The 14,886-nt window shown below is 32.4% G+C and overlaps 1 protein-coding gene across 2 annotated transcripts in view; it reads right to left on the bottom strand.

Moving 5' to 3' along the window:
* Nucleotides 1-5,036: 5,036 nt before the first annotated feature.
* The window catches only part of LOC105449696 (probable ribonuclease ZC3H12D), a 30,741-nt gene continuing 20,891 nt past the window's right edge, over nucleotides 5,037-14,886 (bottom strand). For both annotated transcript variants that reach the window (XM_011689063.1, XM_011689061.1), the window contains exons 2-7: nucleotides 10,238-10,505; nucleotides 8,651-9,158; nucleotides 7,441-7,726; nucleotides 6,867-7,197; nucleotides 6,423-6,711; nucleotides 5,037-5,584 (exon numbers count right to left, since the gene is read on the bottom strand). In XM_011689063.1, coding sequence (XP_011687365.1) covers nucleotides 5,227-5,584; nucleotides 6,423-6,711; nucleotides 6,867-7,197; nucleotides 7,441-7,726; nucleotides 8,651-9,158; nucleotides 10,238-10,469 — 2,004 coding nt within the window. In that variant the 5' untranslated portion in view covers nucleotides 10,470-10,505 and the 3' untranslated portion in view covers nucleotides 5,037-5,226. The remainder of the gene's footprint in view (nucleotides 5,585-6,422; nucleotides 6,712-6,866; nucleotides 7,198-7,440; nucleotides 7,727-8,650; nucleotides 9,159-10,237; nucleotides 10,506-14,886) is intronic.

The raw sequence follows: 14,886 nt of genomic DNA, 5'->3' as shown, positions 1-14,886 counted from the left end.
TTTATCTTTGAAAGTCTAATAAAGAAGACAATTTTCGAAAATTCTTTTTTAAACCTATGTGACGATTTTCATAGGTAGGTTTATTGTATACATATATACCGAACTATCTTCAATAAAAATCTGTTGTATCATGAGACACGGTCGTGTCTCGACGCTAAAGAAGTGTGCGTCAGATACATATATACCGAACTATCTTCAATAAAAATCTGGTATAGATGTTTATTAATTTCGAAGTTAGCATTCAAACGAGGTACTACAAAAAAAGAAATTTTTATTTGTAAGTAATTGAAAGAGCATATGAATCTCGGAAAAGGAGAGAAAGTAAAAAATAACAATTTAAAGTTTAAAAGTTGATTTTTTTTTGGATAAAGATCAAATTTTCCTAAAGCAAAAAGTATATTAAGTTTTGGAATTTAGGAAATCTGAGGTTCATACTCTCCTTCTCAATTATTCATAAATGAAAATTACTTGTGATTTTTTTTAAATATAATTTATATCATTAGAAGCTGAGATATGTATACACGTTTTTTGTAGTGCCTCGAATGCTAATAACTATGAAATTAGTGAACATATATTAAATTTTTATTGACAATAGTTCAATACGTGCAATAAACCTAGAAAAAGCCTTTAAAAATTTGTTGCATAAATTTTTGAAAAAATTAATTTAAAAAAATGTCCGAGAACAGCGCTTTATTAGACTTTCAACAGTAAAAGATCCCTTAAGACTCGGAGCCTTAATATATGTACATTAGTCATCTAATTTTTAGAAGTAATATCCTTTCAGTGTATACAAAAGTCCATCTGGCAATATAAATAAAAAGAAAACCTTTATTTGCAATATCCATTCGCAATAACATTGATACAAATTTGACACGCACATACACAAATATATTTCATAGATTAACATGAATAAAAATTAATAATAATAATAATCGTTTTCCACAACCGAAACGATTATCGCTTTCCTCTTTTTAATTTCGTGTAATAATAAATGTTTTATTTTGCCCCTCTATTAGGTACAACGTACTATAATATTCGCTTTCGCGGATTTTCAGCAATACACGGTATTGCGATTCCGAGAAAATAGAAGGGAGGTCTGCCATTATACATTATGTATACACATGTCACACGTATACATATACATACGTGTATGTATATATTTTTATATATATTAAAATCTTATATAACATTTGTGTTAAATAAACATGGGGAGATAAAAGGGACAAGAAGATCTTCGAAAAAGCTATAAAAACCTTTATAACAGTATAAATCTTTTATACTCTCTCTATTAATGAACTATAAATATCTATATTTAAATTCACTTCTTGTGTGACTTTTTCATACACACACGCACATAATCTTTATAATTTGATAAAATAGTTTTTAAAATTATTAATTACAGATTAATTAAATATAACTTAAAATTACTATTCGAGCCATCGCGGTTGAAAATGTGATATAAAAATATGTTACACGTATTATGAGCAATACATTTAACAACTATTAATTACTACAAACGTTTCAATCTTATTTTTGGATTTTCTTCAGTGTATAAAATGCCGTAATATATAGAAGATTGGTTATGTAATAAATGGCTACATTCTCATTATTTTCATCGTACCATATGTATAGATAAATTTTTTCTGTCTTTAATGAATATTAACATAGTAGAATATGAGTAAATTATATGAAAATTATAAATTAAATAATTAAATGTAAAAATTTGCGAATGTATATGTAAATTTACTTACAAAAAAAGAGATATGCCAAGCCAAACGTTTTCTACTATGCTAATATCCATTTAGACAGAACTTATCTATACGCGTCGACGATGAAAATAATGAGAGAATAGTTATTTATTACATGACCAATCTTCTATTGTTACGACATTTTATACACTGAAGAGGATCCAAAAGTAGGATCGTTTGTAATAATTATATAATTATTTAATATATTGTTCATAACACGTGTTTATTTTTACATCATATTTTCCGTGACAGCTCTCTAATGACAATTTTAAGTTATATTTGATTTTATCTCGGAGTCATTTAACTCGTTTTAATTATAGATTAATCATTCATTTTTTTCTTCAATTATTAAAAATGCCGTGATATTTCCTAATAAAATAAACATATCTGGCATGAAAAATTAATCCTCAGCTCATTGAGCCATTAACAATATTCTATTTTTTATTCTGCGATATTTCTCAAATAAAGAATAGAATTTCAAATAAATTCTAAAAATAAAATAATAAAAGTTCTTAACATACTCCGACTGAATTGAATTAAAATAAATCTTTTTCTCATAAGTTTTACAGCTGCAATATAATTGAGAGTTCGCAGTGAATTAAAATACTGTATGATATTCTCTAATATGAGGTGGAAAAACAGCGATATAAAAGTTAGTTAAATATTATTAATTCTCGTACAATTTGCACGATATATTCGTCCTGTTTCAGGTCACCAAAATACTTCGTGCGTTATACACATATAGGATATCCAATTGTAACACTAATTTACAGCAAAAAGTTATTTTGAATCAGAGATATTTCTCGTAGATTTTTGAATGCTGAAGACAATGCCACAAGCCAAAAATTCCAGTACATTAAATTCCAAGATAATTGAGATTTAATGTTCAAAGAATAGCTTTCTTTCACGATATTTAACATTTTTTTTGTAAAGAAGGTTAACGTTATCTTGAAATTCTGATCAGAAGTCATTAATGTATTGTTCATCTCCTATAAAATGCATTTTTTTTTATTTCAATAAGTTATTTTATAACCATGTTATGAAGGATTTAAGTACAGGATTTTTCTAAGATAACAAATTTTTTGTCTGATGATGAAGTTACATGTGTTTATAATTCCTAGTGCTTTGTGCTTATCGATACCCATACATAATGTAATTTCTCATGACAGATTCCGCTAAATGTATATACATAGGGTGTCTTATTTTAATCCATCTCTAATATCTTAAAGAAAACGTATTTTAAAAAAATATGTTTCTGACTGTAGTTGTCTGAAAAAAATGATCTAGAGAGAAACAAATAATGGCAAAGTAGCCGCCGATCGCGCATGCATATGTGATGCTGCCTCAGATATAGTCTCCATATTAGAACTATAGCTCCTAGCTTCAAGCTTTCATAACATGACTAAAAAATAAGATTGAAATAAAAAAAAATGCATTTTATAAGGAATGATTAATACACTTATAGTTTCTAATTGAAATTTCAAGATACCGTTAATCTTCTTTACAAAAAAATGTTAAATATCGCTAAAAAAGCCATTTTTTGGATATTAAACCGTTATATATCATCTTAGAAACCTGACGTACTGGAGAAATTTAGCTTGCGGTATCGTTTTCACCTAAAAATCTATGAGAAACACGTAATCGCAGTAAAAAATTTCAAAGTAATAAAAAAAACTTTTTTGTAAATTGTGTAACCAACAAGAATCAAATTTTTTCGATATTGTAAAAAGAAAAGTTTTGGATTTTATTTGATTTGGAAAAAATTCGATTCTATTGACTGTATAAATTGGACCCTCTATTTATCATGTACTATTATATATTAATATGAACTATAATTGGGCGATATCATATACAGTATATATATATATATATATATATATAGATCTTTCATAATTCACAGCCGCTAATATAAACGACCGATTTTCGCAGCACCGTCTTGCGTTAAAAATTACACCTCTTTCATCCTGTCATACATCTATATTTATTTTCTCTTTCTCTTTCTTGTGTGACAGACAGATATAAATACAACACGTTAAGGGCCCTTCCTAGTCATCGCGGTCATATTGGACTGATCGTGACGTCAGAAGCGAGAAACAGCGGGAAATGACACGTAAAAATTTGTTGCGTGCCATTTTTAAATAAAGAGGATTTGAATAAAATTAATAAATAGGATCGCTTTAGAAAACTTGTAAAAATGGATGGAAACTATCCCTTTTCCCCCTGAAAGTTAATAAATAGTAAAAGGCATGTAAAGTGAAGATTATTCAAGCAAGAAAACTCACGATTTGACAGCTGTTAAAAGGAACGGAAAAGATACTTTAACGTATAAAATTCGACAATAACTATAGTTTCCATCCATTTTTACGACTTTGATAAATACAAAACAAGCCACATTTTCACAATTAAGCACATAATAACGAAATGGCACGCAACACAAAATTCGTTGTCAAAACTTTTCACAATATAGGTCCGTTATTTTCTTCAATTGTCGAGTATTCTCTTCATATTCGATTATGATTGATCAATTTTACACTGCTTACGATATCGGAATACAATTATTCTGCAGAATTATCACGGTTTATGACTTAAAACACCGATATATAACGTATTATAGGACAGGCCTAATATACGACAAGAAGCTTCTAATTTCTACCGCGATATAGCGTCGCCACTGTCAACGCGGAGTTCGTGGCTGACTAGGAAGGACCCTTAAATAATTTCATAAAAATTATTGTTAATTATAATTATTACAATAAATATATAATTCTTTAAATCGTTACTTTACAATAAATTACATAAAATTTAGTTGGAATGTAGTAGATCGGTGAAAAAGCAAGACGATTTCGCGAGTGCGGTCGAAGAGACAGAAGTTGATCGGCTCAATGTGAGACGATAATCATTAACGCAAGTTTATTACAATTAAAAACGAACAAATTAAAATACGGATCTTCTCACCGTTTACTTCCCGAATAATATAACAATTCGTATTGTAATGCCCTAAATTCGTGCTTATCATGCACGATCGTTCCTTTCTCATTAATTATTTTCAAACAAAACGTACGAAAATCTAAGAAGATTTTGAAAAATTAGTTTCTTAGATTTTGGTGCTGAGTTGAGCTTTTATCTCTCGCTTTCTCCGTCCAACAAATACTAGCTTATCTTGGCTAGTAGGACGAAAATGCATTAGAATTTTGAAGTTCTAGAAGAAACTTCAGAGAAGAGAAAGAGACAGAAAAAGAGATAAAGAAAAAGAGAGAGAAAGGCATAAAGATTTAAAAAATATAAATATTTTCTATAACAATTCGATCAATATTTTCAATGCAGCTAATACAGTAATCGTTATACTTACATTCTGCATTAAAGTTTTTATGCAATAATACAAGGTACCCATAAGAATAATAGAAATTAATCGTTACACATATAGGTAGTTTTCAAATGCTCCAACTCGTGAACATTCTACGTAAAATTCATCATTGCATCAATTCTGATTCTTAGGGAACATTGCCAGAATAGCAGCGCAAATCTGCTGGGGATCGGTCTCGTGGGGATGAAGCGCCATGACAGCTTGCACTTGCTCCTCGGGGAAGATGTTGGCAAGATGGTAGTGCAAGCGACGTCGAACGTCTTGGGTCTGCGTGCCCCAGGGCACTTGTAAGCTCGTAGACGGCGGCGATGGTAATAGATTCAGTTGGGGGTCTGAAGTGCCTAGCCTCTGCACCCGTGATGGCGGTACCAGAGCGGTACCGCGCGTCGGCCACGCTCTGTAAGAATCCGGGGCAGAGGCAATACGCATCACGTGCTGGTGATGATGCTGAAGACAGTCAGGATGATCCCAGCTGAAAAAAGATTTGAAAATGCTCAAATTGAGATCATTTAAATCCAGGATTGGGTAGTGCCTAGTTAAAAAGATAAAAAGTTAAATAATTTTAACTTGATTTAGTTACATTTTAGACTCTTAACTTTTAATTTAATTTAGTTACATTTTATCAGTAACTATTAACTTTTGATCTAACTTTCTTGAAGTTACATTTTTTAATGCTTCTTGTAAACCCAAAGTAAAATACATATCTGTGTTGGTATCTCCAAACTCAAATTTGAGAACGCACATCAAGGCAATTGTTATACTATAATAAATAGTCTGGCCGCGGGAAGAAATCACTGTTCGCGGACCTTCTATGCATTTATTAAATCACGTTAGAAAAAGTCCTTCAAAATCGGTCTTTTTTTCGCGGCTCGACAGAAATAAGTATAACAAATATAAACTTTATTTAGAAACCCTAAAATTATAAAATGAAAAAATTTAACTTTTAACTTTTTAATTATTTTTTTATCAACTTAACTTTTAATTAAATTAATTTTATTATAGACTAACTAATTGTATCTTAACTAAGTTAAATTTTTAAGACTGTTAACTTTAACTTAACTTAATTAAAAAATATTAACTTATCACACCCAGTTTAAATCTATTTACTTATCTCATTACAGATTAATAAGAATCAAATCAAGAATTAAATAGTTAATAATTTCAATATCTTAAAATTATATAATAAAACACATTTTGTGCAATACATCGTGCAAGATCTACGATCTTACATACAATCCACACATTAATTATAACAATTAATTGATAAAACACACGCTTTAGATATCAAATATATTCAGACAGAAACTCACCTCATAGCAGTAACTGGATACGATGATTCGTTACTGGCGAGTCTCGTTAACGGTCGGTGTTGCATACTGGAGTGCGGTGGATTGATAACCGATTGCTGTTGTTGCTGTTGCGGTGACTGGCCAGTTTGCTGCTGTTGCTGCTGCTGATGATAACGTCTGAGTTGATAAAGCCGCGGATCGCACGCTGGATTTAGGGTCAGCTGCCGCTGTAACTTCCGATGCATGTTCACCGGTTCTGACTCAGAATTGTTCACTCTTGGCGTGGCCCAATTCACTGCGGACGGGTAACCTTTAACAAAAACATAAAATTATTAAATCATTTGATCATTTGACAATTAAAAGAAAAAAATAAGAAAAAAATTATGTACCAGAAAAATAATACATTTCTTTTTCATTATATAATGTTCATCAAATAATGTTATGTTCGTCCTTTTTAATTATCACCTTGAGGATTTTGTGCAGGAGGCATCTGCTGGCTATACATGGCGGGACTAGTTGCGGACAAATCAGACGTGACGTTTTCCACCGATCTACTCTTCAGGACGGACGACAAGGGTTGAACGACGCTCGGTGGTACGGCTGACCTGGTTTTGCAGAGCGGCGGATGCTGTGGAGACACGGATGCATTTGTAGACGGCAGCGGGAGGCTCAGACTGGGACCACGGGCCTGTAAGTGACGCTGAGCGTGCTCCACCAATCGCTCGGTCACAGATTTATGCGGATGTGGTCCTCTCTCGGGATGCCGGAACTTGCACTTGTTGCCGTATGTACATTTCTAGGAATATAAGAGACAGTCATTTAATTTAATTTAATTCTAAAAGCATGTATCTGATTCGAAATTAGTTTATTTCAATTTGATAAAAAACACCCCCTCATCAGTGTTTCAATCTAGAATCTGAAATTCAGTCTTTCAATTTTAACAAAAAATCCTTTTAGCTTTTGAAACTTGTAGATAATATTTATATCAGAATAATATAATATCAGGAATAAGCAGAAGGAAGGAAAAAGGGGATGTTACCTTGGCATAAGGGCACGGAGGAGCAGGATCAACTTTTTTAGGAGCGATTCTGAGAAAATTCTCCAGAGTAGGACCACTCCTGCCAAGCGGGTCGTCTGGTGGCATGAATCGATCATTTACAAAGCTGTACATCAGAATTCTCTCTTCTACAACCCTCTTGAACTCAGGATTTTCTTGTGCTAAGTCTCGATAGTTGTCGTTGCTGACGACAATGCCATCAACTTCCGCGGCCAGTTTTAAAATGTACCGATCGTCGTAACATACCATACGTTTCCCACCTACCAACCTGCAAACATTTTTCTTGTTAAAAAAATAAGAAATGATTTTGTATTATGTATTATATCAATGTATTTTGAATTATACATATAATATAAACTACATATCATAATAGTATGAAATATACATATATATATATATATATATATATATATATAAAATATTATAATTGTATTGTACAAAATGACATGAGATACAAAAATCTCAATATTACAAGAAATCGACCAGTCTTATCGATTGCTTTCAAATCAATTGTCTATTTGTACATTCAGATAAATCTAGAAATCATAATAACGAATTGTATTTATTTGCAAATCCCGAAATGACAACTTACGACTCACGACCTACGGAGCCGAGTGAATCAATTTTGTTTCTGGAAACAGCGAATACCGAGAAGAGCAAAAAAGAAAAAGGAATTGAGGAGGAGAATGGGAGATCCTTGAAAAGATTTAAGTCCACGCGGATAGATTGTGCACGGACAGATAGAACGTGGGTCCGGTTATTCCAGCTCCGGATAATATTAACCGATAGCAAAGTAAGTCCAAAAGCTGGAATGAGAGATATTTTCGATCCATCCTCAATGATCTCGGTTTTAAATTCTCGTTTCTTATCGCCGAGACTCGCAGCTCGTTGTTTACAGTTCAGACGTATTTTTATTTGCGTGACTTGTGCAAATTATATATTTAGACAAAAAAAAATACAATTTATTCATTTCTTTTTACTTCTCCCATATCTTCAAACTTGATTTTCATATTAATTATAGTTAATCACTTATTCGAACTGAATTAATATTTGATTGTTTGATTCAGAGATCTAATACATTTGAAGAGTAACTTTAAAACAAAAGGTATAAAAGGGAGAGAAATATTTCTGTGTAAGGTCGAGATACTCAAATTTTCCTAAATATCGAACGAATCGCATGCGTTGCACCAACCTGGAAGGTGTAAATACAAGTAGACGATCCTTCTCGAGCTCGCCCAGGATCTCTTGGTCGGCTACTGGATTGTCAGGTCTCGAGGCTTCTTTTCGCCACTTAGGTACAAAGACAGTGATCTCCTTGTGGCCCCTGGCGCGGAACCAATCAACGCAGATCTTGATACCGCGACAGGAGAATATCTCTTTATTGCCGTGACTCATGGCGACGTTGCTACCGTCTATGACAACGGGCCTCAGATCCATCGACGAGATCGCATTCGTCGCCAATGCGTTCGTCGCCGTCAAAATCGACCCTCCACCTTCATCAGTGCCTGCCTCAGCGTCCAGCAGACCGTCTGCTTCCTCAGGACCGTCGGTAAACTTCGAAGAACAAGTAGCTCCGAGTTTGATCAATTCGGCTAATAGTTCATTCTGACCTGGGTCCGGACCCAACTTCTGCAACGCCGCTTGCACCAATTTCTCGGTGTAACCCAGCTTAAGAGCGAACTCCACGCGGGCGGTGTAACCTGAACAGAATAGATTTTGTTGATATTAATATAGAATTTAATAAAATCTTTTTTTTTCCTGTCCTTGGTTTTTTTGTAGGGATATGAGGATGTAGGATATGAAAACCCTTACAGAAATTCGTAACGACTTGCATTTTTTTTTTAAATTGAAGAAGAAAATTCGAGTTTTTGACTTTTATGATGCTGCAAACGGCATTCCCGAGAAAAATTTCATCAAGACCGTTAAACATTGCAATTTTCAATATGGCAAACATGCTCTCAGATTTAAGAGTTTACAATAGTAGGGATGCATTAAACTTAAAATCGATACAGAGTATCTTAAAGTATCTTTTAAAATGATAAAATCATCTAATCTTTGATTCAGCACAGTGCTGCACTAAGTTCAACGATTTAAAACTTCAACATAAAAATTTTGCTACTGTACGGAAACTTTTCTGGAGTAGTGTATATGTACAGGGTGTCATTTATCTTGACACATCCAAATATTTCAAAAAATACGCAAGATACGAAAAAATATTTCAGACAAAAGCTATAGGATATGAAGTTGGAAGACAAATAATAACAAAATCAATTTCACAAAAAAATTGATTTTTGAAGGTCATGAAGGTCTCTCCCCTTTTTTAAATTCAATGGTATGATTTTTTTTTAATAATATGATTCCTCTAATTATTCTGCATATAAAAGTATTAAGGTAAAGTTATCGAAAAATCAATACTTTATAAGATATTTAATACTTATCATGCCATATTTTGACATGAAATATGAAATATCTTGTAAACTATTGATTTCTTGATAATTGTACCTTAATACTTTTATGCACAGAATAATAAGACAAATTAATTGGTATAAAGAAAACACACAGTTACTTTGCAAAAAAATATGTGATTTTTAAATATTTTTTTTATTAAATATTGATTTATTGATTAAAAGAAATTTGAACAATTGCTTAAAGAATTATAAAAAAAATGTATAAGTAGGAGTGTAATGTATTGCCAAAATTTCATAACTTTTTAAATTTCTAATTTGAAGATCTTTCCTTATCAGTCATAGCGACAGCAAGGAGATTTGAGGAGACTTACCCGGACTCTGCGTAGGTGACGGTCCCTGGATAGTAACATACTCCGCGAACTCGGCCGCCAGGGTGTCCGACGTAGTGCGAGATACGTCCGGATGCGCTGGGGACATCTGTGACTCCGATCGTGGACGCCGCGCCGCTGTCGTCATCGTCGTCGTCGTCATCGTTGCCGTTGTCGTCGTCGAGTCCTCGGCCTCGTAATCGCTGTCATATGAAGAGTCCTCGGCGTCCGGCATGCTGCCCGTGCCTAGTACTGTGCAGTCCACATATCTCTGCAACATGACGAAATGATTTATAATACAAGATATTAGTCTATGTAATAAAGATATAAATAGAAGCACATTCAAGAAAAATATCAACAATCATCAAATAAAAAATGTTAAAAATCGACCGTTTTTTTCCATTTTTGAAAACGAATTTATACAGAAAAAATATGTATTAACAACATTAGCTAACAGCAGTCTAATTAAAAATAATTTTGTTAATTCAATAACAATATTAATAAAATAACATTTTATTAAAATATGGACAGGCGTAATTATAAGTAATTATTTTATTAAAGGTTAATTTGTATGTTTAAATTGGAGACGTTTGTGAATTTATTTTAGGAAAAAGAATAGAATAGAATAGAATATTTATTCACTTTAGTAATTTTACAGCCAAAAAGGAGACTTGGTTTACATTTAATGCCTTATCACTCATTCATCCATACCCTAACCAATCTCTCTATCTTATCCTATACGCTTAAAACTAATTGACTATCACAGACTTCTTAAAATTACTGCGCGGCGTTTCGAGCTCACAGCCTTCTTGTTCTCATTGCCTTATTTTTGACTACTACTACCATTCTTTTACATTTTCTTTTCCTATTCTTTACCTATTCTTTACATTCCTTATATTCGTCTTGACATTCTTATACTTGCTTTACAATCTCTTCCCTATCCAGCCTTATACATTCCTATTCTTAACCTATTACCTCGTCCTTCTCTTCCTCATCTCTCCCTTTCTCTCTTATTCTTATCTGTTTCTCTCTTTCTTTCCATAATTTCTTTAATATCCTTCCTTTTGCTTCATTTAAAATTTCCGATCTTATCCTATTTAATATTTCTTCTTCATCTTTCCCCAGCTCTACAAACCATTCTTTTTTTTCTTGGCATTCCCTTACATAATGATCTATACTATCTCTGCTTTGCTTACAAAATAAACATCTCCGTCCAGTACTTATTTTCCAATTCTAGATTCCCAAATCTTAGTTTTACCAAAGCCCTCACTTCATCCCCCCTTCGTATTCCCATCCTTATTAAATTTTCTAGGAAAAGGAATAAAGGAAGACAGTTCTTCATTTAGATATTATTTATAACTATACATAAGATATAGAAAATTAATTTGTTAATACAAATTTTATTAAAAATATGTGTTTTTAAAGGACATTTCTTGAAGCAATACAGTATTTATACCTATTATCGATTATACAGGGTGAGGAAAAAGTATGGAAACCCTGAAAAACCTTAAAAAATATAAGTTTTACAAAAAAATGTTTCAAACAAAAGTTGTAGGGTTTAAAAAAGTCTATTTATTGATCTTATCAGTTTGTCCTTATAGGTAGCGTCGCCAAGATCAGGCCAAGATCACATCTATTTTTTTTAACACTCCATTTTTTATTGAATATTCTTATAGCACACCTCGAGAGCTTTCCAAAACATATAGATAAAATATTTTTTTGTTAAGTAAATCTCGAGTTATAAAGCTTGAAAGTTACAGTGCCATCGGCATTAGCATTATCTAAAATGTCCGAACAATATATGGCTGAAATCTTTTGAATATTGTTCAGGATCATGAGCTTGACAACATGTGTCAAGGTCATGAGTATTAAAGGATGTTGTTAAGCTCATAATCCTGAACAACATTCAAAAGATTTCAGCCATTGTTCGGACATTTTGGATAATGCTAATGCCGGTGGTAATATGTAACTTTCAAGCTTTATAACTCAAGATTTACTTAACCAAAAAACATTTTATCTATATGTGTTTTGGAAAGCTCTCGAAATAAGCTACAAGAATATGCACTAAAAAATAGAGGATTTCATTAAAAAAATTTAAAGTTTTAAAATTTAAATTTAACCTTATCCTGACCTTGACAACGCCACTAAAATGGGACACCCTGTATAAATATATATATATATCAGGTTTATTAATTAAAATTCTGGTGAAAAAAATCTCATATTCTTAAGAATTTTTTATATTTTAATTTTATGAAAATTTCTAATGAAATCTCTTGAATTCCTTCAAAGGAGTACAAAAAAAGTATGAAAAAAGCTAAACATAAAATTTTGCTCTGAAACTTTCAACGAATATTCTACTGGTATCTAAGAACGTAACAATAAAAGAATTTTGCGGAGAAATGGCCAGAAGAGCTAATATGGCGGATTGGTCTATAGTGTCTATACCGTTCCCACTGGATTTATGTCTGTATTACTTTGCATCAGTAATTATTATGCGTGTGCGTGCGTGCGTGCGTGCGTGCGTGCGTGCGTGCGTGCGTGCGTGCGTGCGTGCGTGCGTGTGTGTGTGTGTGAAAGCATTAATTGAAAGACACGACAAAAATAGACTAATAAATGAAGAGAAATATGAACTACAAGGAAGACTGTTCTGTGAATGTTGTGCACACGGTTCTGTGTATAGAGGCTGTATAGGGAAAAGTGGGGAGATCGTTGCGCGACTTTTCAAACGTTCTGTGATCGAAGATTCGACTTGCGCGAAATGGTCGAGTTTTTTTTGTCCTGAGTCTTTCTTTAGGCTTATATTTTGCTTCGTTTATCTGTTTATTTTTGTTGTGTCTTTCAATTGATTATCTGACCTTCTTTCAGTTCCATATTTGCTTCACATAAGTAAAGTTGCTTCATTTTGAATCGAATTTTATCTCATAATTTGGAGTGACTTTCTTGGTTTCTGATCAGTCCTTACTTTTTGTCACTTTTATCTTGAGTCAGGAGTCTCGGTGTATTATTGAATTTTGTTCTTTGCCACGATGTTAAAACTCTCATATGCAACAAATCAATATCGCAAGCCTCTGACTACAGAACGTTTAAAAAGTCGCACAACAATCTCCCCACTTTTCTCTGTACACAGACCGTGTATACAACAGACCAATCATTCATTTCATAAAACTATCTTCCTTTTGGTCCATATTTCTCTTCATCTATTATATTAGCCTATTTTTGTCATGCCTTTTCATACAATATACATACATAACATTAATGATGCAGACACAAATCCAGGGAGAGCGGCACAGACCATTCCGCTATATGGGTATTTCTGGTCATTTCTCCGCAAAATCTTAGTTTACTGTTACGTTCTTTAGACACTAGTAGAATTTGTTGAGTTTCACAGTAAAATTTTATGCTTTTAACTTTTTCCCTACTTTTTGCGTACTCCTTTATAACTTTTTCAGAAATATCAAAATAAAGTTTTGTTGTTTCATAAATTGTACATATAGAATAAAAAGTCTTGGAATATTTCAGAATTCAATGATATACCTACATATATGTATAAATAAGTATTTTGTATAAAAAATGTAGACCTTCTCAACATTTCTAAACTGTTTTAATTTGTATAAAAAATCTGAAAAATTTTGTAAAAAGTTATAAAATTATACAAAAATTCTAAAAAATTGTATAAAGAATTATAAAAAAAATTTTAAAATCCAATTTTTAAAGTTAGGGATTATATGACATGGTCAATGTAGATAAAATAGCTTAATTCGGATAAATTACAGTATTACATTTTACAGTATTAATAAACTCCGCAATAAAATTCATTAAAATTCAGAAGGATCTTCTTCCAAGTTCTCCCATGAGTAATCATTTATAAGATATTGCGTCGTGGCTATGATGCATCATAAGTCAAACAAACCGGAAGACAAAAGAATACTAGGATTCTTGGTTGAACATTACAGATTTCTATAGAAATCTATGCGTTTCCATATTTTATTTAATCCTATAGATACATACTGAGGTTCCCGGGATCCCAGCGAAATTTTCTCGGTTTGCAATTTCTGAAATTGGAAAGGGAGGGATTTGGGATATTGACGTAAAAAGAGTTTGGGATCTCTTCTCAGTAAGAAGATGTGTTGACGCGCGGCAATTGTCGCTCAACAACCGTACAGTGAACAGTTGAAATAAGCGTGGAGGCCCCGGAACTGCTTGTAGTTTTGTTAAAAAATTAAAATATCGAATCGTCAAATTTTTTTATTACTATTTCAAGTATTTGCCCTTTCAGAATTTTCAAGGATTTTTCAAATCGGTCTATAAACAAAAGAGATATGATTTTTTGAAAAAGGTGCGAAATCGAGATTTTTTCGCGTTTTTAAACTTTCCCTTTTCTTTGAACCCGTATATCTTTGGAACTCTTTAATCCTATCGACTTTCAAACATTATAGACTTGTTCCTTGATTGATTCTCTATCGATTGAAAAAAAAATTAATTGAAATATGTCCATTTTTACTATAATTACAGTAATAAATATGAATGGGGTCCCCAGGACCCCGGTGTGTATAGTACGACATCGTCAAAAAAACAGCGTGTGTACCTAGGATTAACTGTTGGCGTTCACACAATTTCAGACGTTTATACTCTTTACGAATATACTCATTATT

Source organism: Wasmannia auropunctata, unplaced genomic scaffold (genome assembly GCF_000956235.1).
Source record: "Wasmannia auropunctata unplaced genomic scaffold, wasmannia.A_1.0 LD336074.1, whole genome shotgun sequence".
NCBI lineage: Eukaryota > Metazoa > Arthropoda > Insecta > Hymenoptera > Formicidae > Wasmannia > Wasmannia auropunctata.
Note: the sequence above shows the minus strand (reverse complement) of the source record. Positions and strands in the feature narration are given on the sequence as shown.